Source organism: Scheffersomyces coipomensis, assembly GCF_036884675.1.
Source record: "Scheffersomyces coipomensis strain NRRL Y-17651 chromosome Unknown DFJ63scaffold_6, whole genome shotgun sequence".
Taxonomy (NCBI): Eukaryota; Fungi; Ascomycota; class Pichiomycetes; order Serinales; family Debaryomycetaceae; genus Scheffersomyces; species Scheffersomyces coipomensis.
The window spans coordinates 576,560-601,624 of NW_027042897.1; the positions used below are offsets into that span (position 1 = coordinate 576,560).

A 25,065-nucleotide genomic window follows, 5' to 3' on the forward strand; every position below is an offset into this window, starting at 1 on the left:
CAAAGTTTTGAAAATGTGTGTTGCAAAAAGATGACGGTCAACGATCAATCAGTCCTAATAACCAACCATGAAGAGTTTAATCAAACAGTTACAAGGTAAGGATAAGTCCTTGGTAACTGCTACAAGTTCATTAAGTCTGCAAGTATCCATCCTTGAGAAATTGATTGATAATAGTATTGATGCTGGAGCCAATATCATCTCAATTGAACTTGATTCTAAGACTTGTGGATTGAAACATATTAAAGTAACAGATAATGGTATGGGGATTCCATCTATTAATTGGGATTTATTGGGATTGGTAGATCATATAAGTCTGAAGAGTTCATCCAATTTGTTATTTGAAGGGAAAGGATCGAATTTGTTTAATATTTGTCAATTAGTATCTGGGTCAATTAAATTTACATCTAAAGGTAAACAAGATCCATTTGGAAAGCTGTGGTATGTAAAGTCTAATGTTATAGAGGGGATTAATCTTAAATCGTTATTCCAATTCAACCTGGGAACGGAAATCACTTTGGATTCATTGTTTGGCGTATATCCAGTGAGATATAATTTCTTATCAAAGAGGACCAAACAGAGTACGACACTAATCAGGAATCTAATTCTTTGTTATGCACTATCATTCAGAGACATCAAGTTTATATTAAGATTTAAAGCAAGTACTGATTCTACTGTTTACCCTTCCAATTTAAATCAACTGGAGATTTTAAAAATTTGTTTTCCAAATTTATCAAAAATTAAAGCAAAATTTAAACAAAAGTCAAATATTCAATTAAATGAACAGATTAGCTTATCTTTCTTAGTTTGTGAAGATCAGATTCTATTAAGTTCAATTGGAGGGAATGTAAGTAAAATTTTATTAATAAATGGGAAACTGATTCATACTCATAATGAGTTATACGCTAAAATTAAAAATGAAGTTGAAACTTTAATTCAATCAATTCTACAATTTAAACCAATAGTTTGGAATCTTGTTCTCAGTGGAATACCCAAGTCTGAATTCGATTCAAAATTAAATTTAGAATATATTAGACTTAATGATAATGAATTTGAAAAGTGGTTAATTTCTCAGATCAAATATTGGGTGAAGGTTATTGTGAGGGACGAAGAAGAATTACTTAATGTGTCTCATTCCACCATGGAAATATCGGACTACATTGAAAACGATGTTTCCATTTTCAGTTTAAATGATGAAGAAGTTGACTTAACAAAAGATTCTTCTATACTGGAGCTGTTTATGTTGGATGGAAAATTGGACTTAGAAGTAGAGCAAGGGTCAGAATTGAAGGAAAATGTTCAGCAATTAGAGATATTTGAAGAGAGTGGCTGTAAACTGCTGGAAAAGGTTCAAGAAATATTAAATGTACAAGAAAATGATTCAAATGATTGGAGTTTCTCCATGCTTGATTGTGATTTTGATTTAGAAAAAGTTGAGGAAGTAAAAGATAACGTAGCGGAAGATTCTCAAATTGTTGCAAAAGAATTTCCTAAAATACAACCAGCTATAATATATGATAGAACCACATCAGTAACAAGAAGACTAAGTATTCCCACAAAGAGAAAAGATCCACTGATTGAAATGTCTGATGTTAAGCAAAAGAGATTAGACCATTTCTACGAAACTATTAAGATTGATAAATTTAAAAGTGCTAGAATTGAAAATGTCAAACGTATGATAGACCCTTCAACTTCATTCCATTCTAATAATTTATTTTGGCAAGATATCGAAGAATGGACAAAGAGAAGAGGAAATCCTAGTGAATATATTTTAGAAGGACTCCAATCTACTTTAATCAAACACGATTTACCATATGAAATCCAACAATGTATCGAAATTCAATTCAAGTAGTAGAGAGTTTCATTTTATTCCACGCTATAAATTTCTCGTAGGTTTCATAACTTTCAGAGCATGTTGACTCTGGTGAACATATTATATATCTAGATGAAATGGAGTCAAATAAAATTATCAATTACACTCCGATATTCCCACATGGAAGCACTTCAACCAGTTATTCTACCCATTCTTGATAACAATTCATGTCATAAGGTTGATATTGATAAGACTCCTTTATAATGCAAATAATTAAACTGTAAACCCTTTCAAAACTGTAAAAGGCTTATAAACTGTAAATTACTCTAAACTGTAAAAGAGGTTTTTTTTTTCGCGACGAAATTTAAAAATTGAGAGGAACAAAATGGAAACAAACAGACAAGACCAAATTGATTTTTGAGTTGATGATAGTAAATATCAAGAGTTTCATTTGAATTATCATATAATATGACTAAGGGGAAGGAAAGGAAGAATAGTAACGCTGAAGGTATGTATCGTGTGATTGATGAAAGTGAGAGTAATACCAACAAGATGGAATATACTGACAATAATCTAGCGTTCTTTCCAACCGTTTTACCTGATTTATTCACTGTTTATGAACAGGCAGATAAGGACCATAGAATACTAAAGACCAATGTCATTCCTAGTGATTTCCATGAAAAGGATTCCGAATTGATCCTTTCTTCGTATATAGCGTATCTTAAGAAGAAATCTGGTAGTGGTAAAACCACCAGTATATGGGATAAATATGAAAATAATGAATATGAGAAATCTCCTTATAAATTATATCATGATATTAAAATAGCATCTTCAATTGAGATTTCAAAGTATGCTGTGGGTTCTAAAGAGTATAATGATGTTGATTTCTTTTATAAGTTTTCTACTGAGTTATTATTACGTGAATTAAGTAGATTTCATTTCATATTACATGATCATCCTCATCATGAAACTGAGTCTGAATTAGAAACTCAATTAAATGAAGATTTCGATAAGATATCAACTACTTATAACTTAACCAATGGTGAAGTCATCGCTTATATATCCACTACCGAAGAACCAGAACCTCAACAATCATCCTCATTTGGTCCTTATTATAATCAACATCATCAAAATCAACCTCCAGCCAAACAAACTATTCAACCATTATTTTCATCTTTAATTGGAAGATCAGAATTAGATACTAATTTATTAGTGGTTCCAGATCAATATTCTGTATCAAAAATCATTCCCGCTAATAAAGATTCTACCAGAAATATATCAACTTTTGATAGTTTATCCCCTGTCAATAATAAAATCCCAACTCCATTAGAACAAACATCTCATGAAATCCTTAGTGATTTCTTTCATCCAATGTGGTATACTTTACCCGTTCCTACATGGATTAATTATTCTACTCATATTGCTAAACCACCTAATCTGTTATTTAAACAACAAGTATCGAATACTAAAGAACCATCGGCATCAAATCAATCTAGTAATGCTAATGAAAAACCAACTTTAACTTTACTTCAAAATAGGGGAGTTGATTCTGAACCATTGACTACTACTGTGACTTATGTTCCAAGTTCAGGTGATAGTTTTAAAAGTTTTGGACCTCAGATTGATCTGAAAGATTCGATTATATCGGAAGAGTTTAAAGGTAGAATTTGGTTGAATCATATTGGATTTGATGAGATTAAAAAGATTAAATTGAATTATTTGAAATCAAAATTGATTCCTGAAGAAGCTGAGAAATTGGAAAAGAAAGAAGAAGTGAAGGAAGTGGAGAAAGGTGAAAAGGATAACGCTGATGAAGAAAATAAAGATGAAAAACCACTTAATGGTGTTGAAGATAAAGAGGGAGAAGAACCAACCACTGAACCAATCGATATAGATAAATTAGGTGGTAAAGAAATCAATATTGCTAATCTTGTACAATGGGATCCCGAAAGACAAGCTGAATTCGAATCAATCAAACAATCGAAATCCGACTTGGTTAAATCTCCCAAAGCCCTTCAAAAATTAATTTCCGCTAATTTATTAAAATTAAATAAATTAAGACAAGAAAGATATTTTTCAAGTGATCCTAGAAATATCTTACCTCCCACCAATGAAGAAATTAGACTTTATAATAAAATTACCAAATTAATCAGTTTAGGAATCCAAGTTTATAAAATCAATCCTCAAGACTTAACTTCAAAATTACAATTCAGTGATAAACTTCCCGTATTGGTATCTGAATATAATGGGGTTTTACCAGGTGTACCACCTACAAGACTTGGTGGTATAAATAGTTCTATTAGAGATCCATCTACTTCTTCTTCCAGATTACCTAATTTGAAACATAATACTTACAAAAGAAAGAGGTATTAGTTTTTTAATAGAATGTATGTGTGTAATATTATATATATGTATAATAACGTTGTTAATTTGTAGTAATTAGTTTAGTCTAAATATCAGCTCCATTAGCAAATGCAATAATTAAATAAATGTTTAAGAATGTAATTATAATCCAAGATATAATACTGGCAATTTTTAAAAACCAACCATTTTCAAACGTGATCTTTTTAACTTCAAATCCATCATTATTAGGTCTTGATTGTCCCGCACTATTCAATAATAGACTTGTTTCATCATTAGATGGGATTAATTCCGATGTATCATATACTGTCATATATTTCTTAGTGGAGGTGAAATAAATCAAAGGTGCACTGACAATAGGTAAGATGAAACTAAGTACCACTTGACTTGAATTCATAATTTTAGATACTCCTTCTCTACCTAAAATACTTATGACGATCACGACGGGGATAATGGCAAGGATTCTAGTTACGATTCTTCTCACCCATGGTTTTAAACTCCAATTGATGAATCCTTCACTAATGATTTGTCCTGCCATAGTACATACTATCCCTGCACTTTGACCTGATAATAACATTGATAAAGCGAATAATAATCCGGCAGCAGGTGAGATATAGAATGATAACATTTCATAAATTGATAATAAATCAGCATCTTCGGCATCTGGTTTACCATAAAGGGTCGAACCTGCCACGATTAAAATGGATGAATTGACAAACACCGCGATTATGAATAAGGAAAACACTAATTCAGCATAGGAATAGTTTAAACAGTATTTGATGGCTTTATAAGATGGTCTATATTTGTTTAATAATTTGGCTCCATCGGAAATACTTCTTATTTTATGAAGGGTATAAGTTAACACTTCATCATCATGTTGTTCATCATGAATAAGGGCTTGATGATCTTCTGAATTGATTGATACATTATCATCATTGGTATATTCGACATGAGAAATTTCTGGGATTGACTCATCATCTTCATTGTCAAGATCTTCACCATTGACAAGACCATTTTTAATATCATATTCCTTTAATCTAGCTTGAACTAAAGCTGAACCTAAGAATAATGAATGAGGCATGACGGTACTTCCCACAATTCCACAACTTAAAAACAAAGCAGTTTGTTCTTTAAAGATTTCTTTATTAACTGGTAAGAATCCTTGTAAGATTTCTTTCATAGCACCTGGTTCAAAATCACATTTGAACAATTCAAGAATGAAACATACACATGTTCCAAGTACTAAAATAGATACTAAGATTTCAAAGAATCTTGTTTGTTTCATAGATCCATCTTTCTTATACGCCACTAATATAATAAGGACATCAATGACAGTAATGAAGACCCCATAAATCAAAGGAATCCCAAAAAGGATTTCCAAAGCTATGGCAGCTCCTATAACTTCAGCTAAATCAGTTGCAATGATGGCTAATTCAGCGCAAATATATAATAATAAATTCCAATGGAAAGGTAAATGAGCACGACACATTTCAGCCAAATCTAATCCTGTGATGGTACCAAGCTTGATACATAATGATTGTAGGATGACGGCAAAGATATTAGCCATGAAGATAACGAAACAAAGTTTATATTTATACATTGATCCTGAACTAACTGATGTCAGATAATTTCCGGGGTCCATATATGCCACACTGACCACCAAACCTGGTCCAATGAAGCTATAGTACTTCTTGAGTACTCTTAATGGCTTCAGCACATAGCTGTTACTGAATAAAGACATATTGTAGCTATGTCGAACTATTCTATCTGGGGTATTACTGGTTTCAAACTTGAGATGAACCAGCCAGTTATGTTTACTTATTTTCAGTTCTGTTACTCGTAAAATCTCACCTATTTTTTCTGGCGTTATCAAAACCATCAGTTGCGAATTTAGTGATGTAACACTAAATTGTATCAGCCCATCTCATTATGTATCCAACCCAACAAATATATGTACTTTATGTATATATGATCTTATATCTGTTAGGATGTCTTAGTAATTTGGTATTTATTTCTATATATTTCTATAATGGAAGGAAGCTCTATTGAGCTAGCTGTTAAATCTCTCTTTGTATCAACAACAATTTACATTAATGAACATATTAGAGAAATATATTTTAAGGAAACTATAAATTCAGTTGTTATAATTTCCCATATTTATTTAAAATGAAGCATAAGAAATAATTCAACCCTTCCAGTTGATCTTGAAGTTGGTATCTTTTATAAAGACGAAGCTGTATTTGAAGATATTTATCATTATGCTAAAATTAGTAAGAAATATGAAAATATTAATGAAGCAACAGAACTGATATCAAATTTACAAGAAACTTTGAAACTAGCTAAATTTAATAGTGGGTCTAGCTCAGAAATTGCAGAAGCTATTGTTGCAACTATAACAGTTCTTGCAATTTTTAGTTTTTTCATTTATACAGCCTTTGTATACTTAACTAAGTAGTTATTTATAGAACCATCTAACATATACCAAATATAAATTCTATTATAAAAAAGCTTCACTTTATAATATACTGTATTATCATATTTCAAAATATATGAAGGCACTGAAACATTTCGTTTGAGATATGTTTCAGAATGGTGCTTGGAAAGGTATAAAGACTACCATTTTATGGTTTCTTTTTTTGTTAATCTTTTAAATTCATTTACTTTTTCCATTCATATTGAGTTTTATTCAATCTAGTTCCATCTAATTAATCATAATCGGTGTTTGTCAGTGTTTAGCTGTTAATAAAAAAGGTAAAATATACAGAAGCTTGAGTCATAACTTTCACAATGTCAGATTCATCAGAATATAAAAGAAACCAAGCGAATTGGAACCAAGAATCGTTCAAAAGATTACAAGACATTTCTAGAGACATTAATGAATTAAGTATTAGGTTTAGTCAATTTCAACAGACATATATAAGAGAAATGGAAGAATTACGTGATATTCAACCAAGTATCGCACCAGTACTCTTGTTGTTGATATTTTATGGATTTGTTTACTATATGAGAAATATAGCTGATTTAGAGTAGATTGAAATTCACCGTTGCTTGACTTAATGGTTTATTCCTTCTTCGATATATTTCACTTGCTGCTAATATATCTTTATATATGTTCTGCTTTATTGCTACCATCTCTTATATACTGAGGTTGAATTTTAAATAAATATCTCCTTTACCTACATACAATTCGTTCGTGACATGACTTGATGTAGACTTAACATATCTAACGGTTAAATAATCCTAGTTTTAGGTATAATTGCAGCAATTTAAAATTTACATAGTAAAAAGGGTAAGGCTTTTTCTTACATTTTAGTCTCCGACACGACTTTATCATTACAATCAATTTCACCCCAGACTTAATTTCAATTGATTAGACATTGTTTACATTTCATAACTGTCTTCATTCTTACCATTCAAACCCATTATTACAATGTCTAAATTAACTGAAAAGCAAGCCTTTCAAATTATTAATAATAAATTACCTGCTAAAGCAAATGTATCTAGAACAGCTACCCCACCAAATGCTAAAACTGCCAAAACAACTAAACAATCAAAAGATGAATCAATCGATGTTTCAGAAATAGTTAAAAGTATTAAAGAAGTGAATGATACTCTTAAAGAGTTAAAGTCAATCTATTTAAGTGAAATAGCTAAAAGAAATGATTCTACTCCTGATCCTGTTTCGTTAGAAAGGATTAGGTTTGTGTCACTGATAGCTAATTACTTTTCCCTTGTTGTCGTTTCGATATTGGGTGTATGTTTATTGATAACATTCTTTCCACAGTTATTGCCATTCATTATTCATAAATCAGAGGAAGTTTGGACCCAATTGATTAAGTATTGGAAGGAATCTAACATACTGTATGCTCTTATCAGAGATACAAGTGTTAATTTTAGAGACACAAGTCTTAAATTTAAAGATACTGGTCTTAAGTTTATAAACACAAGTCTTAGTCATGGATCAAAGATCGTGACTCAATTAGACAAAGATATCAGACAATTATTAAGTAAAGTTTAGCTTAGTTTAATTTAATGTATTATAATTAACTGTGAATGGCAATCTATTGCATACTACCAGGTCGCACACGACTATAAAATTCCATCCCCCAACCTTTTTCTCCTAATTATTTAAATTTACAATTATATCTTAACCAAGTTAGTTTCTATCAATTCAGTTGTGTTAACTATCAATTGTATAGTATAATGACTAAATCATCAGAAAATAAAAGCGATGACTTCTACACAAGCTTACCCACAGAAGAAACCATTCCGGAGTATGAAACTTATACCGAGAAGATTCCTAATGATAACCAACTTCATACACCAATTGATATTACTGATTTAGCTAAAACTCTCAATGAGATACATACTACCCTTAATGAATTCAAGTCTTTATATGCTGCTGAAAGAGCTAAAAAAGATGAAGGTATTGATGTGTGGCTGGTGCTTGCAAGTATGACAGTATTTTTTTTGGGTATTGGGTTTATGGCATTAACTATGATCTATTTATTAAAGTAGTTAAATTACTTCTTTTAGTAAGTATAAGAAATTAAAAATTAACTGTGTCGCTTTAATATGTACCAATTGGCATAAGAGTGCTTACACCAGCGTCTCAATGCTGCGATTATCAAAGTCAATGGTTATAAAAATGACAGTTTATCCTTAGAAATATTTCCTTTAATTTAATTTACTTGATTTATATCGATACATTAAGAATGCTGAATATCTACAACCAACAAGAACCCCAATACAGTAGTATAGAACTTTGTAATCAAAGCAAGGGATTACCAGAATATAGTTCTTCCCTTTCTCCAGATCTCGAAGCTGGCACTTCGTCTTCAACCGCAGAACGTCTAGATGATTTGGATTATGCAATTTATGAAAAAGTTGATCAAATAATTGATCGTTTGATTCAACAAAGGAAGAAGGAACTTAAATCAAATCGAAGGATTGTATTTACTGAATTAGAACGGGCAAAATTCATAAACACTGGAATTGCCATAGTAATCATCATTGGTGTTCTGTTTGCTATATGGGCTATGGTATCGATAATGATTTGGTATCAAAGATCTATTCAAGATTTATCCTAAATATGCCTACGTTATTATTAGTACTACAATATAAAGTATAGTTTACAATTCTTTTCTATGACGCACAATATACACTTTTGCAACCTTTTAACTGCTCAAACAATGATCATACAATGATAATGATAATTTAGTATCTGTAAAGGCATATACCATGGTGAATTTATTCAAGGCACTTCTATCATCTACTATAACCCAACTTGACTGATTATATTGGATCAAGTATAAAACCATTTAAACTAGACCTTATTTAAAATAATATTGCAGATCGTTATTTACACGACTTTTGTAAATACTTTTAAAATCCCCTTTCTCCTTTACGATATGGATATCTTTACATAAACCACTTCTTTCCATTTAATCTACCAATTCAATAATACCTTATTCATAATGCCATCAAAGGATAGTAGTGGTCACGCTTACACGAGTTTACCTCTTGAAGATATTTTTTCAACATCTGAAGACGAATTTAATCGATTACCCTCAACTCCTCCACCTCACTTTGATGAAGGTACATCATTTGAAAATAATCCTACGAATCATAATATGACTTCAGATGAGTTCTCTGAAATTAAAAGAAATATAGAGGAGATTAATAACATGCTTTCATTGTTGAACACTAGAACAGGGGGATTTGATCCAGAACGATTGTCTTCAAAAGCTGAACAAGATAAACGTTGCGAGAGGACATGTTTCAAAGTATTCTTGTCGTTCGTGGTGGTAATCATTTGTATTATGCTTGTTGTTTGGTTCCTGGTATATCTAAGTATTTGGTACGTCCGTTCTACTCACAATATATCATGATACTTTATTACAAAACTGTTTTATAGTTCCATTATACGATTTACAATATACATTTTCGCAACCCTTTACATGAATGACTTATGCTCACTATAAGTTACAAATTTGATTTAGCTTATTGTATCGGCGACACTTCTAACATCCTTCGCAACTAAAATCAACATAACTTGCTGGTTATATCATGTTTAAAATAAGTGACTTATACTTAATTAAGGGCAAGTCTTTGCATATATTTGTTTTTGTGCACGACTTTTTATAATTCGCTTTTTAAAAATCCCTTCTTGTTTAAACTAGAAACAATCAGTAAGTAAACCACTTTCATTTTCATATAATCTTTCAACTGGATTCATATACAATCTCTCAACTCATAATGTCATTAAAGGATAATAGCGGCCATGCGTATACTAGTATACCCTTAGAAGATGTTTTTTCAGCATCAGATAATGATAGTAATAGATTACCCTCAACTCCTCCACCTAACTTTGAAGAAGGTACATCTTTTAAACATAATCATAACAATCAAACCACAGTTTCAGACGAGTTAGCAGAGATTAAAAGGAATATAGCAGAGATGAATAATACTCTTGCAATGTTAAAGGCAAGTACTGGAGGATTTGATCCTGAAAGTTTAACTGCAACGCCTAATAAACCAGTCGAGTGTGTTTGTTGGAAAGTAGTATTGGGATTCGTAGTGGTTATACTTTTTTTGATGTTTTTTGTATGGTTTGCGGTATACCTAAACATTTGGTATGAACGTTCAACTCATAATTTATCATGAATATTTACAGCAGGCTGTTTATAGCTTATACAATTTACAATGTACAATTTTGCAACTTTTTTAACTACCCAAACTATAATTATCATAACTTGATTAGCTTATTTGATGCCAAGTAAGGCGACATCGATGCCTTGACAAGATATCTTTGATGAAATATACGAAATCAAATTTGTGTAAGTGATTGCAACAATTTTTAAGCTTTTTTTTTTAGCAAATCGATTTGTATTTTTTCTTAACTAAGAGAATTTTAAATATGAAGTGACTTTTGGTGATTTGGACAATTATTGTAAAATTGTACTGAATCATGTTTAAAAATAGAAACAAGTAGTATTTAAACCATTCTCTTTCTATTTTATTTAATCTATTGTATCATATCTCTATTCAAAATGTCATCAGAGGATAGTAGTAGTCATGCTTATATGAGTTTACCCCAGGAAGACGTTCCTTCAACCCTAGAGAAGAAATTGCCTTCAATTCCTCAACCTCACCTTGAAGATGGATTCTTTCAAACGTATCATACAATCACTGCAGAAGAGTTATCTAAAATAAAAAGAAACATGGCAGAGATCAATAATATTCTTGCTCTGTTAAAATTAAGTACTGGAGGAATTGATCCAGAAAATTTTATTACAAGAGATGGTCAAAAGAAACCATTAGAGTTTAATTGGTGGCAATTATCATTGGCATTAGTGATCTTTATATTGATTGTATTGTTTTTCATATGGTTCATCGTATACCTAAATATTTGGTATGAAAATTCAACTGAAGTTGATTATACACCTCCATTTATCTATTATTATCAGACCGCTTATAGTTCTGATTATAGTTCTGATTATACTACTTATACATGATTTATAACTTCCAATATACACAACCCTTTAACAGAATACAATGGTTTACAATATAATTTAGGATGTTATGTAGTAAGTTATTAGGAATAACATTTGGTGGAGTGTACATCCTTGTTTGTTAATGTATAATGTAAGGACAATAATTCTATAGATCAATTTTACCGCTGATGTCTATTTAGATTTATATTGATGTGCTTTTTTTACTTTAAGCAATTGAATCCATCAATCCATTAGATCATCATGGGTTTAAATTATAAAAATGATCCTCCTTACAGTAGTATCCCCCTTAGAGACTTTTTTACCTCTTCTGAGTCTGATTTCAAGAATAAATCATCAAATCCTCCACCACCTAAATTTGAAGAAACAACAACAGAATATGAATTGTCAAAACTTAGAAATGATATCACAGAGATCAATAAGAAACTTGAATTATTAACAACTAATGCTAGTGATATGGACCCTGAAAGCTTACAACACAAAAGAAGGATCGAAGTTGATAAAAATTGGGTTAATAATGCTTTGAAATTATTCTTTGGAGTTTTGATTTCTCTTCTGATTTTTATATGGGTTATTGTTTGGTTAAAAATTTGGTATAATAATTCAACTCATGTCGAAATTTCTATTTGATTCCATACAAATTATGACCAAGGGTTGGTACACCCAAAAAATATAATGTTTACCAGAAGGATTTATCTACAATTTGAAGGTTACTTTCCAAAATCTGTGTGTTTTAAGTTTGGTAAACAAATGAAATTATAGCTGCTAAAATTTGTTCGTCATACAGTTTACTTGCAAAATGTTTTTATTCTGCTAATGTTTATGGTGATACCAATCATAAAGTGAAAGAAATTAATATCTCCTTACATTTTTCATTTGTTCAATCATCACTCAATTTACAAATAGATTATATTATGATGAATGATAAATATAAATCAAAAAGAAGTGGTGGTCAAATCCAAACTAGCATTCCTCTTCAAGACTTAACTAGTACTATTCAAAATTTTACTTCAACTTCCTCATCTAATTCAGAAACTGCAGAAACTGATTTCTCAAATTCCCAGTTCTTACAACTTTCACAGGGATATTCTAAAATTGCTAATGATATTAATGAGCTTAATAAGAATGTTTCATCCTTAAAAACCAAAGATGGAAGAATTGATCCTGAAAGTTTGATAATTACTCATAAAGTAGGTTGTCTCCTGGCTTGTGGAGTTTGTATTCTTTTTACAATTCTGATTCTTATTATTACATCTTTAGTATTGGTTATATTAGGTATTTTAATTGATGTTATAAAGATAAGATAAAATAAAAGAACGACATGAAACAAATTAATAACGAATAAATATATTCATTCTAATAATAATTATTAATTCCGCTTCCCTAATGTGGTGTGCGGAATAATTTATTTGCAACTAAAATTATTCCAATCAAATTGGATTTCACATACATAATAGTTTTAAAATCTTATAGAACGTATCCAGAAGTGTTTTACATTAGTGTAGCATGATTAATATATATTTATAAACTTGGTAAAATTATAATTAAAATAAATTTTAAAGTTGGTTAGTAAACTCTAGAAGGCAGTACTTTGCATATTGACAGGAGTACACGACTTTGTGGTCATTTAGTGTATAAATTAAGATTTAGAGCCATTCGATGTTTTTTATTTACAATCTTACATCAATAGGCTTCTTCTTGCTTACCAAGACTAACAATGGCATCAGGTAAAGATTCCCATGCTTACTCAAGTATTCCACTTGAAGATATATTTACAGCACCAGATAGAGAATCAAATGGAGTTCCTTCTACCCCACCTCCAGAATTTGAAGCAGGGAGGTCAAATTTGAATCCCACAAGACTTCCTTATTCAGACCATCAAATTGAGATATCTAATATCTATAGACGTATTAATGAGATTCATGAAGTTCTTGCATCATTAAAATCGAGTACTGGTGGAGTTGACCCAGAAAGTTTAGTTCAAACTCCAGTCAGAACAAGTGATATAGAATGTACCCCACAATGCTTGAAGAACTTTGTCATAGTTTTCATAGTGATTTTACTTGGTTTAACGTTTTTTGTAACGTTTGCAACATTGTTATCACTTTGGTATCTGAAACATAGTAGTTAAATGACAGTTAAACTGAGGTAGAAAAATTATGATATGTTTACTAAATAAATATTTACAGTGGTTTACAATTAAGTTAGGAAGTTCAGTAGTAGATTATTAGATGTTGGGGTTTATTCAAGTTTGTTAATATATAGTTGTAATATATTTCTAATTCATGAAATACAATGTAGAGGAAATAATTTTATACGCGACGTATAAATAGTTCAATTTTACCGCTGTTGTCTATTTGAATTTGAATTGATCTGTTTCTTCTACAGTCAATTGAATCCATCAATATATTAGATCATCATGAGTTCAAATCATAAGAATCATCCTCCTTGTACCAGTATTCCCCTCAAAGTTGTTTTTAGTACTTCTAAGGAGGATTCCAAGAATAAGACATCAGATTCCACATCACCTTCACCACCACCTCAGTTTGAAGAAACAGACTCAATGTTGGAAGATGAATTATCTGAGATAAGAGAAGATATAGATGATATTTATGATCAACTTGAATTATTACAATCTAACACTCCTGGTAATATCGATCTTGAAAGTTTAAGACACAAGAGAAGTATTGAACTGGATAGAGAATTTGTTAAGAATTTCTTGAAAGCATTTACAGGGGTTGTACTTTTAACTATGCTTTTTGTTTGGTTCATGGTTTGGTTACATATTTGGAATAAGAATTCAACTCCAGCATGTACAGGTTCTAATTGATTCCATTCATATAAGGCCAAGGGTTGGGTACACCCAAAAATAAGTACCTGATATTTATTTGCTGACACTTCCCAATATAACTACCACAATGATTTACACTTCTACTTTAAAGTTTTGATGATTAGTTTAAGATCTGTGGTATGAAGGTAAAGTGACTTTAATTGGGCTTGGTAGTCAAATAAAGTTATAGCTGCTAAAATCATTTGTTGCTGCCACAAAAGTGATGAAAATATTGAAAGATGTTAAAGGTTGCTTTTTACAAGTAGAGTTATTATTATCATTTTATTTATAGAAAGAGTACTATGAAAGAAGTTACAACAAGTTATCAACACTACTACAAGCAAATATCATCACATTGGTTAGTCTAAATTTTTCAATCATATTTATTAATACCGCTTCCATATGGTGTGCGCAAAAATTTGTTTGCAAATATAATTATTCCAATCTAATTGGATTTCACATACATAATGGTTTTAAACTCTTATAGAATGTATTTCAAGATATTTTAAATTAAAATATAATATGATTAATATATATTTATAAACTTCTTATAATATGTAATTAGAAATTGTAGGTAAATAATTTAAGGCTATACTTTGCATATTGACAAGGGGTGCACGACTTTCTCATCACTGATATCAATTTAGATTTGAGCCATTCGAATTATATTTGACTATATAGATAATATTGATACAATCATTCTGCTTTATCACAACTATCAATGTCATCAGGAAAAGAATCTCACAACTATACCAGGATCCCTCTTGAAGACGTTTCCATAGATCCAGATAATACCACTAATGAAATACCATCAACACCACCTCCTGAATTTGAAGCAGTTGGGTCTAATTTGAATCCAGAAAGACGTCAAGCTTCAGATCTTGAAGTTGATATACTATATCTTTATAGAAGAATCAACGAGTTAACTGATACTCTTGCATCGGTAAGAGCTAATGCTGGTGGAGTTGATCCTGAAAATTTAACCCAGAATAGACCTAATCTAAAATTTCTATTTATGTATTTCAGCGGGTTATTAATTTTCGGGGTTGGTCTTTACTTTCTACTAATGTATCTTGTAAAGATGTAAGTGAGAATAAGCTAATAAGAATGGTCATTATATTTCTCCTGATATGTTTAATGTATAATGTATAATGTATAATTATAATTATAATTACTCGATTTAGATTTTTGTGTAGTATGCGCATGGTAAAAATATTTTGCAATCTTACTTGCCTTTTATTTTAGTTTCCTTAAAAGCAGCATAACATCGATATGGACTGATACCAGATCTCTTACAATGATCAAAGCTAAATATCCCATTTTATTTCTTCATTTTAAATTCAAAAGTTCACCACTTTTTCTTCTTGTTTCATTATCAATAAAGCTTAATCAATCAGGTTATTATGAGTAATAATCCATTTTTAAGTCCAATTATTGCCCAAGCCATGAATAACAATCCATTTTCAAATCGATTTGTTGAACCAGAACTTGAAAATGAAGAAAATCAATTAGGTCTTAGATTTTTCCCTATTAGACCAAGTTATGGAAGACAATCTACTACTCTTCAAACATTTTTAGATGAAAATACATTTGAAGAAAGTGAACTTAATGCTCGAAACTTAAGTTATGATTCCGATTTTGAAATTTCTGTTCAAAGAGATTTAGCAGCTCTTAATCGTATTTTTGCAAATGCTGATGATGATAATAATTCAGAAACACTGTCTTCTACTGAAATTGATACTGATTATATTGGTTCTGATGAAGAATCTTTTGAAGTTGGTGATGAATTGTCTTATGTTGACGAACATTATTTCAGCCTAGACTCTGAGTCTGAATCTCAATATGGTTCAGCAGAAGAAGAACAAGAAGAATATGTTGTTGTTGATGCAGAAGAAGAAGATGTTCTTGATGATATTTTTAGTGAAACCGGTGATACGATTGGTCTTTCTCGATTAGTCTATCAACTGAGAGGTTCAGAATCTCATCATTTGAATCGATTAAGAAACATTCCCTTCGAAACTGATATGAATGGATTTCTTTCATTTCTCTCTGATGGACAACCACAACTGCCACCAATTGTAAATGAAGAAAACCGTGATGAAAATGGAAATAGATCTAGAAATATAATTTCTAATTTTCCAAATTATGACTTTCCTCGTGTCGTTGATATCAATAGTGGTAGATCAATCAGTTCAATTCTTTCTCCACAAGCTTTAAGAGGTAGATCTGATATTTTAAATACTTTCCCATCTTCAGAAAATCCTCCAATTGAACGTCAGGTACCAAACCGTGACCATGTTCCTACCAATCAATTAGATTTAATGATGCAAGATATTGATGGTATGGCTAATGATATTTATACCAGTGGAAGAATTTCAGCAGGTCAAGAAAATAATAATACTTTGACATTAGGAGGTCTTCGTCAAGTATTCTCTAATACCAGAGTTTTCAATAATGAAACAGGGGTAAATGCTAATGATGAGAATGTTCCTACTCCTCCTGAAATACAAAATGTTGAACCAGAGGTTACTAGAAATGAAGTTCATTATGCAGACGATGAAGACATTGATTCTGATGATGGTATTACTATCGAAACAACTATTTCAAGATATGTGAATGGTAATCTCATCTATAGAATTCATCCTTTAGGTATTGAAGTCCAATCAATAGCACTTAATCACATTGATGTATTAGTAGAAGACTTGATGATTACTTTTGAAGATTATGCCAGAGAGAGAATTGCTAACCTTTCATTACGCCAAGTTATTATAATCCCAGTTTTAACGATTAATTATTTAATTGGTTCAGTTGTATTTGGAGCTAACAATGTATGGTTTACAATTTCTTGTGTTTCTTTACTTGCCAATTCTTTTTAATTTATCTTTTTATACCTTACTTTTTCATCCTTTTTTATGACTTTTACTTTATATATATAATTGGTTTATCATTAATAACTTGATTCGTAGATATGTAAATACTCTTTTCTTGGTAGTGCTATTTTTTTTTTGCAGCGAATCAAAGAGGAACCACAAACAAAAAGGAACCAATCGAAAAAATAAAATCAAAACTTAAAAATTGAAATATCAGACCAGATCTAACTAAGATTTAATAGTATTGATTTTATTAGTAATTACATCAAGTTTAAGGTGGTTTAAAGAGTTATACTGTGATACATGTTGCTTATCGGTATATAGACGTTGCCATTGATCCATAAACACGATATCATTCTCCCCAATTACAGCATAAGATAGCATCATAAACATAACAACAACAGCAACATACACGATCTCCATAGAATGATACTACCACGTCCTATATCCATACGACATGGGATTAATCGAATTAATCATAGACTAAGACTTCAATTAATCAATCATACACGTGTTAAATCCACCACTATAAATATAACACCTGGTTCAACTCCAACGACCGTAGAACCAATAGTGCCTGTTCAACAAGAGTTTAAATCGATAACTACGAGTTTAAGTTCTTATGTGCATCAATTCCCAAAGGAAATGGGGATAATTAATAAGATTGATTTATATAAAGATATCAAATCGAAAGAATATGCCATTCAAACGATTAAAATTGGAGTTTTCTATAATGATCATAATAAGAAGTCCAGATCTAAAGTCATAGATACGTTATTAGCTGATCCCTTAGCGAAGAATAATCAGGAATGGTATGATAAAGTTAAGGAAAGGAAAGTCGATAAAGTTAACGTGTTTAAGTTTGATGATTCCAAATTCGAAATCAAGGAAGATCCAAATCAAGATGTGTATGTTTTACCATCACCTGTTTTAAGTGCTGAACTTCGACAATCATTTAATGTGGAGTCAGTTAAGAATAATATTGAGATCGTGGAGTATCCATCCATTCCTCCTAATGATGATGAAGTTCATTATTATGTTCTAGTTACACCTGATTTATCCACCACTTTGAATTTATTCCCCCATCAAGATAAATTATTAATCACCATTGTGGATAATACTGAATACACCCCATCATCAACTGAATCCACCAAAGTGACAATCTCCCCCGGTGAAATATCCTCACATGTGGTTAAAATCAATTCACAATTGTTATATGATGGGATTGAGAATTTCTTAATTTATGATACGAAGGGTGCATCGACATATCTTGATTCGATCAAGCATAGTAATATTTATGAGTTAATGAAAGTATTGGAGAGGTTTAATGATTCGAAACAGTTATTGAATTGGATCTTGAATGATATAGTGAAAGATATTAATCTGACATTGGTGGATCCGGATGAACTTGTGAGAATTAGAGATGAGTCGGTACAAGATGTCAATAAATTTGGAAGTTTTGTTCATAATGAATTACAAAATGAATTTAAACCAAATGTGGAGAGATTATTCAAATCGAAATTAAGCTGGTGGAAATTGTATTTGAAGAATGATAATATTGAATACGAGATCAAGGATTTCTTCTTAAAGAGTTTCATGACAAAAAGCATTGAACAATATAACTACATCCATGGAAAAGTGGATTCGAAATATAATCATACTATCCAGACCGAACTCACTTCAAATCCATTACAAACATTAAAGAATGATATTATCAATGAAAGAATCACCAAAGAAATCCAACCCGTGGTGTATAAATCGATCGTATCATCTTTAACCCTCCAACAAATCCCCATTTCAATCATTGGATTCTTAAGTTATTATTATTTTGAATTCAGCGTCAATTCAGCAGTCGCTATTGTATTATTGGGATTAATCGTTGGATTTAATAATGTTTCAAAGACATGGGTTAAATTCTCTAACAATTGGTTGAATGAATTATTTGAAGAGATTCGATTATGTATTAGTCAACAATGTATTGAGAATGGATTATCGAAAAGAATCAATCAGAATTTCAGTCATGAATTAAATCAATCTCAGATTAAACGTGATATCTTACAAGATATAATCAATCTACAAAATAAGAAATAGATATAATAGAATCCGAATAAATAAAAGTATACATTAAAAAACCCATTAATTAACTAAAGACCTTATAAAGATGGAGGTGGAGGTGTAGGAGATGAACTTCTAGCTTGTAATTTTTGTTCTAATTTATCAAATTCTTGTAAAGCAATTTCTTCTTCAGGATCTAAGATTTGTACCACTTCTTTAACTTCTTCAATATAATGCATTAACATTTTTTCAATACCATGTTTTAAAGTATCTTCACTTGCAGAACATGATTTACATGCCCCTTGTAATTTCAAAAACACCGTACCCGTTTCTTCATCAAAAGCTTTATATTCAATATCACCTCCATCATCTTGAATGGCTGGTCTTATTCTAGTTTCGATTAATTCTTTAATCATAGATACAATTTCAGTATCATCTTCTTCAAGAGCAGCCAATTCTTCAGCTTCTCTTTCAGTCTTAGTGATTAATTCTCTGGTGATGACTGGTTCATTATTTGATTCTAAAAATTGATCTAATAATTCCACTACTTGAGGTCTTAAATGAGCCCAATTTACATAATCTTGTTTATTAATGGTTAAGAAATCAGATCCTAACATGACAGATCTCACACCTGGAAGTTTGAATAATTTGACGGCTAAGGGAGAATGAATCGATTGTAAAGTAGAATTGAATTCAAATGTCTTATTATCAATCGGTAGTATCCTACGATCTGGTGATACGAATTTTAAAGCATTTTCATTTGGGGTTGTTAACGTTTGAAAACTGAGGCATCTCTTTGATAATTGGTGTGATAACGAAGATGATGATGATGATGATGGGAACTGTATCAGTCTACGTAATGTTATGAATGACATGATGGTGGTAGTTGATGATATATGATATTAGTGTTGATGATATCAAATTGGATGTATCAACAGTATTATATATATTATAGATCAAAGATAAAGAGATGACAAATATTTATGACTTCGGAGGTCGGAACCGAATTTTGATCACAGCGTTTACCAGAAAATGAGGGGAATGATTACTTTAAATTAATTTAATTGGTCAGGTGAATAAGTCACGTGTGAGATCATGGGGTTTGGATCATGTGATTTAAATTATACCAAGTTAACTACTTACTACAATTATATATATATCAAATAGTTTGATATGGATATACACTATGATACAACAATTGATTTCAAATATGATTTATATTGATTGTTTTTGGTAATATATATGTATAAAAAAGGTTTAAGGATGATAAATAGTAAGCATAACTATAATTGAAGATGATGATATAATAACGATGAATGATCTATATTCTATATGATATTATCCATTATAATGATTACTACTATTAATCGATCCCTTTTATAGAAATCATCTCAACAAATAGTTAAACTATATTGCAAATGACTTCTTCTTTTAGGGTTATGACGTGACATTAAATTTGATTTTATTCTTCGTATAATATAATGAGATTTTTATTATTATTATTATGATGTTAATTCTATGATGATTGGGATATTACGAGATGAATATGTTTAATCTCTCTTTTCTAAATCAATGAATTTACCTCCACTTGAGAATCTTGGATGTCTTGGATCATTAATAAATTCATCAGAATTCATTGAAGCATTAGCAGCTTTATATATTAAATAGTAAGTGATGGTTGCTATAATGTTATTAGTTAGTATATTGTCTTGGGAGGTTGTTGGAACTGCAATGAACGGATGTGAATTGGAGTGAACATGATGATATATATTCCTAATCTGTGTATGATATCTCTGTCATCGTGTATATATTTCATTTAATGATGATTGGAAGGTAAATAAAACCATGATATCCAAATCAATTGGCTTTTCAATACTTTACTCGCCACATCAATCTAATAATCCATTGTCCTGCCCAATTCACAATAACTTATATCCACGTATACTATCATATTCATGTTGTCTCATTTCATTCACATTCAATTCCATTGCACTCATGGTTCATTCAAAATCAATTACATACCACCAGCAGCATATGGCCAGTAAACTTTAAAGACTGGAGTTGGAAATCTTGGAAGAGCCATTATTCTTATTCTTATTATTATTCAAAAGTAATATAAACCGTAACTTGAATGATACTTTAAAACTAACTAATTAATTAACTATAGACAGTTTTTCATCAACAAAATTTTTTGTGCTGTTTGGTTGTTCTCGGTTTAACAAAAAAAAAAGAAGTTGATGGAATTTAATTGGACGGTGTATATGCAGGAGGGGTTTCTATATGGTAGCGTAAACTATATTAGACTATGTATAGAGAGATGTAGGATTTATAATTTGATAGATTCTAATTTCAGGAGTTGTTTGTTTAAATTTAACTAAAGAATCTATATCACCAGGTTGTAAGGTTGAATGTTTGATTGACCAATTTCCATTGAACCATTTATTTAATTGTGATTCCCATTCAGTTATAGTATCTATATTTCGAATCGTGGCTGATATTAACGCTAATTGAGTATTACTAACCTTAAAGAAATCATCAATGGTTTGACATAATAAATCTAATACTCTTGAATCGTAAGTTATATCTGCCGCTACGATGATATCGATATTTTCTGGGGGAGCTTGAATGAATGAGTCTTCATGCTCTGGATTTGTTGTTCCCCAAAGTAATTGTTGACATTTTAATTTCTCTTGTGAGAGATGATTTATCTTTAAGGTTTCATGGAAATTATCAAATACTGATATAGATCCATCAGTAACTATCAATTTTTCAATCTCATCTCCATAGGTTTTTAATAATGAAAGACTTAATAATCCTGTCCCACTTCCTAATTCAAGTACTGATTTATGTTTGAAATCGTAAGTTGATAATGTCAGATCATTCAAATAATTAGCCAAGTATAATGCAGCTTCCCAAGTCCTCAAACCAGTGGTATTCAATCCTGATATGATCTTTGGAGTCTCTTTAATCGTTATAGTCTGATATGAATCAGTAATGGAAAATCCATTGATGGGATAAATTAATAAATCTGTATCAGTAGGTTGTAATTCTTGAGAGTTTAGTATAGTAGGATCACAATATAATTCATATAGATCTTCCCAGATCTCCACATTCTTCTTCTCAAGGATGGTTATATATGATTTTATGAATAATTTGATATAATATGGATTTAATTGAATGATAGTCGATGATTTGATATGATTTACGATTGATTCTTGAGTTGAAAGTTGACAAATAGTTGATAGAAGTGATTCTGATGATTCGAATATTTCATATATCGGTATTCGTTGATCTATCCTTGCCAATAATTTTATAATATCTGCCATGATGGTCCCTAGCACCTTCTTTCTATCTGTGGTTTATAGCGATATTTGGGATGAAAAAATTACAGTGAAATTTTTAAACTGCAGTGCGGTTATAGAAGGAACTTTTTTTATTTTATTTTCTCTATACAAATTCTATATCTAAGCAATACTACCAAATACTCTAACTCTTTTAACACCACCATCTGGAATAATAGTTAATAACACATGAGAATAAACCTTACTATCATCGTTAATTTCAAATTCATGTTCAAAATCAGCTTTGGTTTTGGAATCAGGTACTAAAGTAGTCCATCCTGATGGATCATTAAATTGAGGTAATTCTGATTCTTTTTCAACTTTAATAGCTTTAATATTAACCTTTTGTGGATAATTACCTCTGAAATGAGCTGTATCAACCATAATCGATTTAATCTTAGTTAAAGCTCCTAATCTAATAATAACCCAATCTACATGACGGGGAGTTCTTGATCTGGTGGTTTCCCAACCATCTGACATATCATGTCCTCTACCGGGTAATAATAAATTATCAGCAGATCCAAAATGTTGATCACTAACTTTAATAGCTACTCCACCATTATTGACTGATGCAAGATCTAAAATTGCATCTTTAGAAGATAAATCATGAATTGGAATAACTGACCCATATAATCTAAAACGAGCAATTCCTCCATCAGGATACATTCTTAATCTTACATGAGTATAATTCTTTTCAGTGATTTGATCTCGTATGAAGAAATGTCTTTGAGATGGTCCACATTCAACTTTGGAAATGATAGTATCCCATTCAACTTTATCAAAATCAATTTCATCATCATCTTCACCATCAAACTTTTGAAAAGCTTCAACTGAAATAAATGGAGCATGATTCCCATTGAAGAATGCAGTATCAACTTCAGCACCAATCAATTTGGCAGTGGCAACTCCTAATCTAAACACAACCCAATCAGCTTCCGCTTCATTATGTCTTCTAGTTTCCCATCCATCATACCAAGCACCAGCGAATGTGAATCTCGTAGCGTCTCTGATAGGAGCTTTTGGTTCAATTAAATTCGTGGCATCTGCAAACCATTGATCAGAGAATTTTAACACTTTCCCACCTACTTTCTTACCAATTACATCGGTATAATTCAAGACGATTTGGGATTTGAATTCTTGTTCAGAAACTTGTTGAATCAGGACCATTTTTATTGAAATTTGTATGTGATATGTATTTGTTATCGATAATCTATAAATGGGGTACTTTCCTTGTCTTTATATAGGGAAAAGTCTTTAACTTCAATTATTATTAGAAATAACTAATATTAAATAAAACGAAATTGTGGTGAATAATTAGCTAAATTTTTCATTATTGAAATATAATTGGAGTTTAATAATAAACAAGGTTATGAGTTCATTTTGAATCAAATAAAAATTCGGGGTATGCCGAATTGAGTCAATCTTAACTTAAAAACGACCGAGTTATATACAGGTCATACCATCATCACGTGAATGGTCGTGTGACTTAAAACAAGAATTCTAGAACATTTTCTTAACCCACTTTCTATTAACTTTATAATGTATACATAAGGATTTGACAGGCATATTGAGGCTTATATATCATTATTCATTTTAAGCTTTTATCCTGCAATTGGTTTAAAAAAACAATATAAAAGTGGGGGCATGGAATATCTTAAATTAAAATGATAAGATGATTCATTGGACCACATTAAAACTAAGATAAAAAGTTGATTATATCGGGATTAAATGGATGGCTCAAAAAGGTTTACAAATATGTTAAATGTTAGGAAATGGAGAACTAAATAAGTTAAAATATATACGATGATGATGGGGGCTGGGCTGAATCTAGGGGTTTAAGCACATATTATAACTGGAAATATAGATTTCCAGTATGTAATATAACATGATAAAAAATAATTTAAAATAAATTAGAATAAGAATGTGATGATGATGGGTGATGATTGGCATTAACATCATTCTTCTTAATTCTTATCTTATTAAAAATATTTAATTAAATTATTATAATCTTTCACATTGATTTAAGATTAATGATATTAGAGATAGATAGTTAAGATAATGAAAGTTAGTCGATGTATATGTAAATCTAATAAGTTGAATCATAATAAGATCTACTGTATATCTATATATATATAATACAAAGACAATCACTAAACATAAACGGTTTTATGACATTAATATATACGAGTATAAAACATTACTTAATTAGGATCAATGTTCCTCTTGTACTGGGTTTCTGTTCCTGAAGGGGAATGTTAGGCTGTGTGCAGGAACATAGTAATAG

The 25,065-nt window shown here is 30.6% G+C and overlaps 17 protein-coding genes across 17 annotated transcripts; 13 read left to right on the forward strand and 4 right to left on the reverse strand. All coding sequences in view use genetic code 12, as the record gives it.

Moving 5' to 3' along the window:
• Positions 1 to 67: 67 nt before the first annotated feature.
• On the forward strand, positions 68 to 1,849 carry DFJ63DRAFT_314867 (uncharacterized protein; the record flags this gene model as incomplete). Its single annotated transcript, XM_064906444.1, has 1 exon — positions 68 to 1,849. The coding sequence occupies one exon, from the start codon at positions 68 to 70 to the stop codon at positions 1,847 to 1,849; it is 1,782 nt and encodes a 593-aa protein (XP_064760443.1).
• Positions 1,850 to 2,278: 429 nt separating this feature from the next.
• On the forward strand, positions 2,279 to 4,183 carry DFJ63DRAFT_336985 (uncharacterized protein; the record flags this gene model as incomplete). The annotated part of the gene is made up of 1 exon (XM_064908459.1): positions 2,279 to 4,183. The coding sequence occupies one exon, from the start codon at positions 2,279 to 2,281 to the stop codon at positions 4,181 to 4,183; it is 1,905 nt and encodes a 634-aa protein (XP_064760444.1).
• Positions 4,184 to 4,213: 30 nt separating this feature from the next.
• Positions 4,214 to 5,912, reverse strand: SMF3 (putative divalent metal ion transporter; the record flags this gene model as incomplete). Its single annotated transcript, XM_064905502.1, has 2 exons — positions 4,214 to 5,080; positions 5,171 to 5,912. The coding sequence occupies 2 exons, from the start codon at positions 5,910 to 5,912 to the stop codon at positions 4,260 to 4,262; spliced, it is 1,563 nt and encodes a 520-aa protein (XP_064760445.1). The 3' UTR covers positions 4,214 to 4,259.
• Positions 5,913 to 6,139: 227 nt separating this feature from the next.
• On the forward strand, positions 6,140 to 7,201 carry DFJ63DRAFT_336987 (uncharacterized protein; the record flags this gene model as incomplete). The annotated part of the gene is made up of 3 exons (XM_064908460.1): positions 6,140 to 6,167; positions 6,370 to 6,585; positions 6,945 to 7,201. The coding sequence occupies 3 exons, from the start codon at positions 6,140 to 6,142 to the stop codon at positions 7,199 to 7,201; spliced, it is 501 nt and encodes a 166-aa protein (XP_064760446.1).
• Positions 7,202 to 7,601: 400 nt separating this feature from the next.
• Positions 7,602 to 9,261, forward strand: DFJ63DRAFT_336988 (uncharacterized protein; the record flags this gene model as incomplete). Its single annotated transcript, XM_064908461.1, has 3 exons — positions 7,602 to 8,178; positions 8,430 to 8,597; positions 8,987 to 9,261. The coding sequence occupies 3 exons, from the start codon at positions 7,602 to 7,604 to the stop codon at positions 9,259 to 9,261; spliced, it is 1,020 nt and encodes a 339-aa protein (XP_064760447.1).
• A 387-nt stretch (positions 9,262 to 9,648) lies between these two features.
• On the forward strand, positions 9,649 to 10,062 carry DFJ63DRAFT_314873 (uncharacterized protein; the record flags this gene model as incomplete). Its single annotated transcript, XM_064906445.1, has 1 exon — positions 9,649 to 10,062. The coding sequence occupies one exon, from the start codon at positions 9,649 to 9,651 to the stop codon at positions 10,060 to 10,062; it is 414 nt and encodes a 137-aa protein (XP_064760448.1).
• Positions 10,063 to 10,429: 367 nt separating this feature from the next.
• Positions 10,430 to 10,837, forward strand: DFJ63DRAFT_336990 (uncharacterized protein; the record flags this gene model as incomplete). Its single annotated transcript, XM_064908462.1, has 1 exon — positions 10,430 to 10,837. The coding sequence occupies one exon, from the start codon at positions 10,430 to 10,432 to the stop codon at positions 10,835 to 10,837; it is 408 nt and encodes a 135-aa protein (XP_064760449.1).
• A 386-nt stretch (positions 10,838 to 11,223) lies between these two features.
• DFJ63DRAFT_336991 (uncharacterized protein) lies at positions 11,224 to 11,688 on the forward strand (the record flags this gene model as incomplete). Its single annotated transcript, XM_064908463.1, has 1 exon — positions 11,224 to 11,688. The coding sequence occupies one exon, from the start codon at positions 11,224 to 11,226 to the stop codon at positions 11,686 to 11,688; it is 465 nt and encodes a 154-aa protein (XP_064760450.1).
• Positions 11,689 to 11,928: 240 nt separating this feature from the next.
• DFJ63DRAFT_336992 (uncharacterized protein) lies at positions 11,929 to 12,992 on the forward strand (the record flags this gene model as incomplete). Its single annotated transcript, XM_064908464.1, has 2 exons — positions 11,929 to 12,266; positions 12,473 to 12,992. The coding sequence occupies 2 exons, from the start codon at positions 11,929 to 11,931 to the stop codon at positions 12,990 to 12,992; spliced, it is 858 nt and encodes a 285-aa protein (XP_064760451.1).
• Positions 12,993 to 13,402: 410 nt separating this feature from the next.
• Positions 13,403 to 13,816, forward strand: DFJ63DRAFT_314878 (uncharacterized protein; the record flags this gene model as incomplete). Its single annotated transcript, XM_064906446.1, has 1 exon — positions 13,403 to 13,816. The coding sequence occupies one exon, from the start codon at positions 13,403 to 13,405 to the stop codon at positions 13,814 to 13,816; it is 414 nt and encodes a 137-aa protein (XP_064760452.1).
• Positions 13,817 to 14,104: 288 nt separating this feature from the next.
• Positions 14,105 to 14,515, forward strand: DFJ63DRAFT_314879 (uncharacterized protein; the record flags this gene model as incomplete). The annotated part of the gene is made up of 1 exon (XM_064906447.1): positions 14,105 to 14,515. One exon carries the CDS (start codon positions 14,105 to 14,107, stop codon positions 14,513 to 14,515), a length of 411 nt encoding a protein of 136 aa, XP_064760453.1.
• A 721-nt stretch (positions 14,516 to 15,236) lies between these two features.
• Positions 15,237 to 15,602, forward strand: DFJ63DRAFT_336995 (uncharacterized protein; the record flags this gene model as incomplete). The annotated part of the gene is made up of 1 exon (XM_064908465.1): positions 15,237 to 15,602. One exon carries the CDS (start codon positions 15,237 to 15,239, stop codon positions 15,600 to 15,602), a length of 366 nt encoding a protein of 121 aa, XP_064760454.1.
• Positions 15,603 to 15,918: 316 nt separating this feature from the next.
• Positions 15,919 to 17,391, forward strand: DFJ63DRAFT_336996 (uncharacterized protein; the record flags this gene model as incomplete). The annotated part of the gene is made up of 1 exon (XM_064908466.1): positions 15,919 to 17,391. The coding sequence occupies one exon, from the start codon at positions 15,919 to 15,921 to the stop codon at positions 17,389 to 17,391; it is 1,473 nt and encodes a 490-aa protein (XP_064760455.1).
• A 210-nt stretch (positions 17,392 to 17,601) lies between these two features.
• DFJ63DRAFT_215135 (uncharacterized protein) lies at positions 17,602 to 19,507 on the forward strand. Its single transcript, XM_064904098.1, has one exon. It carries the CDS (start codon positions 17,812 to 17,814, stop codon positions 19,474 to 19,476), a length of 1,665 nt encoding a protein of 554 aa, XP_064760456.1. The 5' UTR covers positions 17,602 to 17,811; the 3' UTR covers positions 19,477 to 19,507.
• A 31-nt stretch (positions 19,508 to 19,538) lies between these two features.
• Positions 19,539 to 20,315, reverse strand: DFJ63DRAFT_314883 (uncharacterized protein; the record flags this gene model as incomplete). Its single annotated transcript, XM_064906448.1, has 1 exon — positions 19,539 to 20,315. The coding sequence occupies one exon, from the start codon at positions 20,313 to 20,315 to the stop codon at positions 19,539 to 19,541; it is 777 nt and encodes a 258-aa protein (XP_064760457.1).
• A 1,428-nt stretch (positions 20,316 to 21,743) lies between these two features.
• Positions 21,744 to 22,766, reverse strand: DFJ63DRAFT_314884 (protein-lysine N-methyltransferase; the record flags this gene model as incomplete). The annotated part of the gene is made up of 1 exon (XM_064906449.1): positions 21,744 to 22,766. The coding sequence occupies one exon, from the start codon at positions 22,764 to 22,766 to the stop codon at positions 21,744 to 21,746; it is 1,023 nt and encodes a 340-aa protein (XP_064760458.1).
• A 138-nt stretch (positions 22,767 to 22,904) lies between these two features.
• On the reverse strand, positions 22,905 to 23,948 carry DFJ63DRAFT_314885 (allantoicase; the record flags this gene model as incomplete). The annotated part of the gene is made up of 1 exon (XM_064906450.1): positions 22,905 to 23,948. One exon carries the CDS (start codon positions 23,946 to 23,948, stop codon positions 22,905 to 22,907), a length of 1,044 nt encoding a protein of 347 aa, XP_064760459.1.
• Positions 23,949 to 25,065: the final 1,117 nt, after the last annotated feature.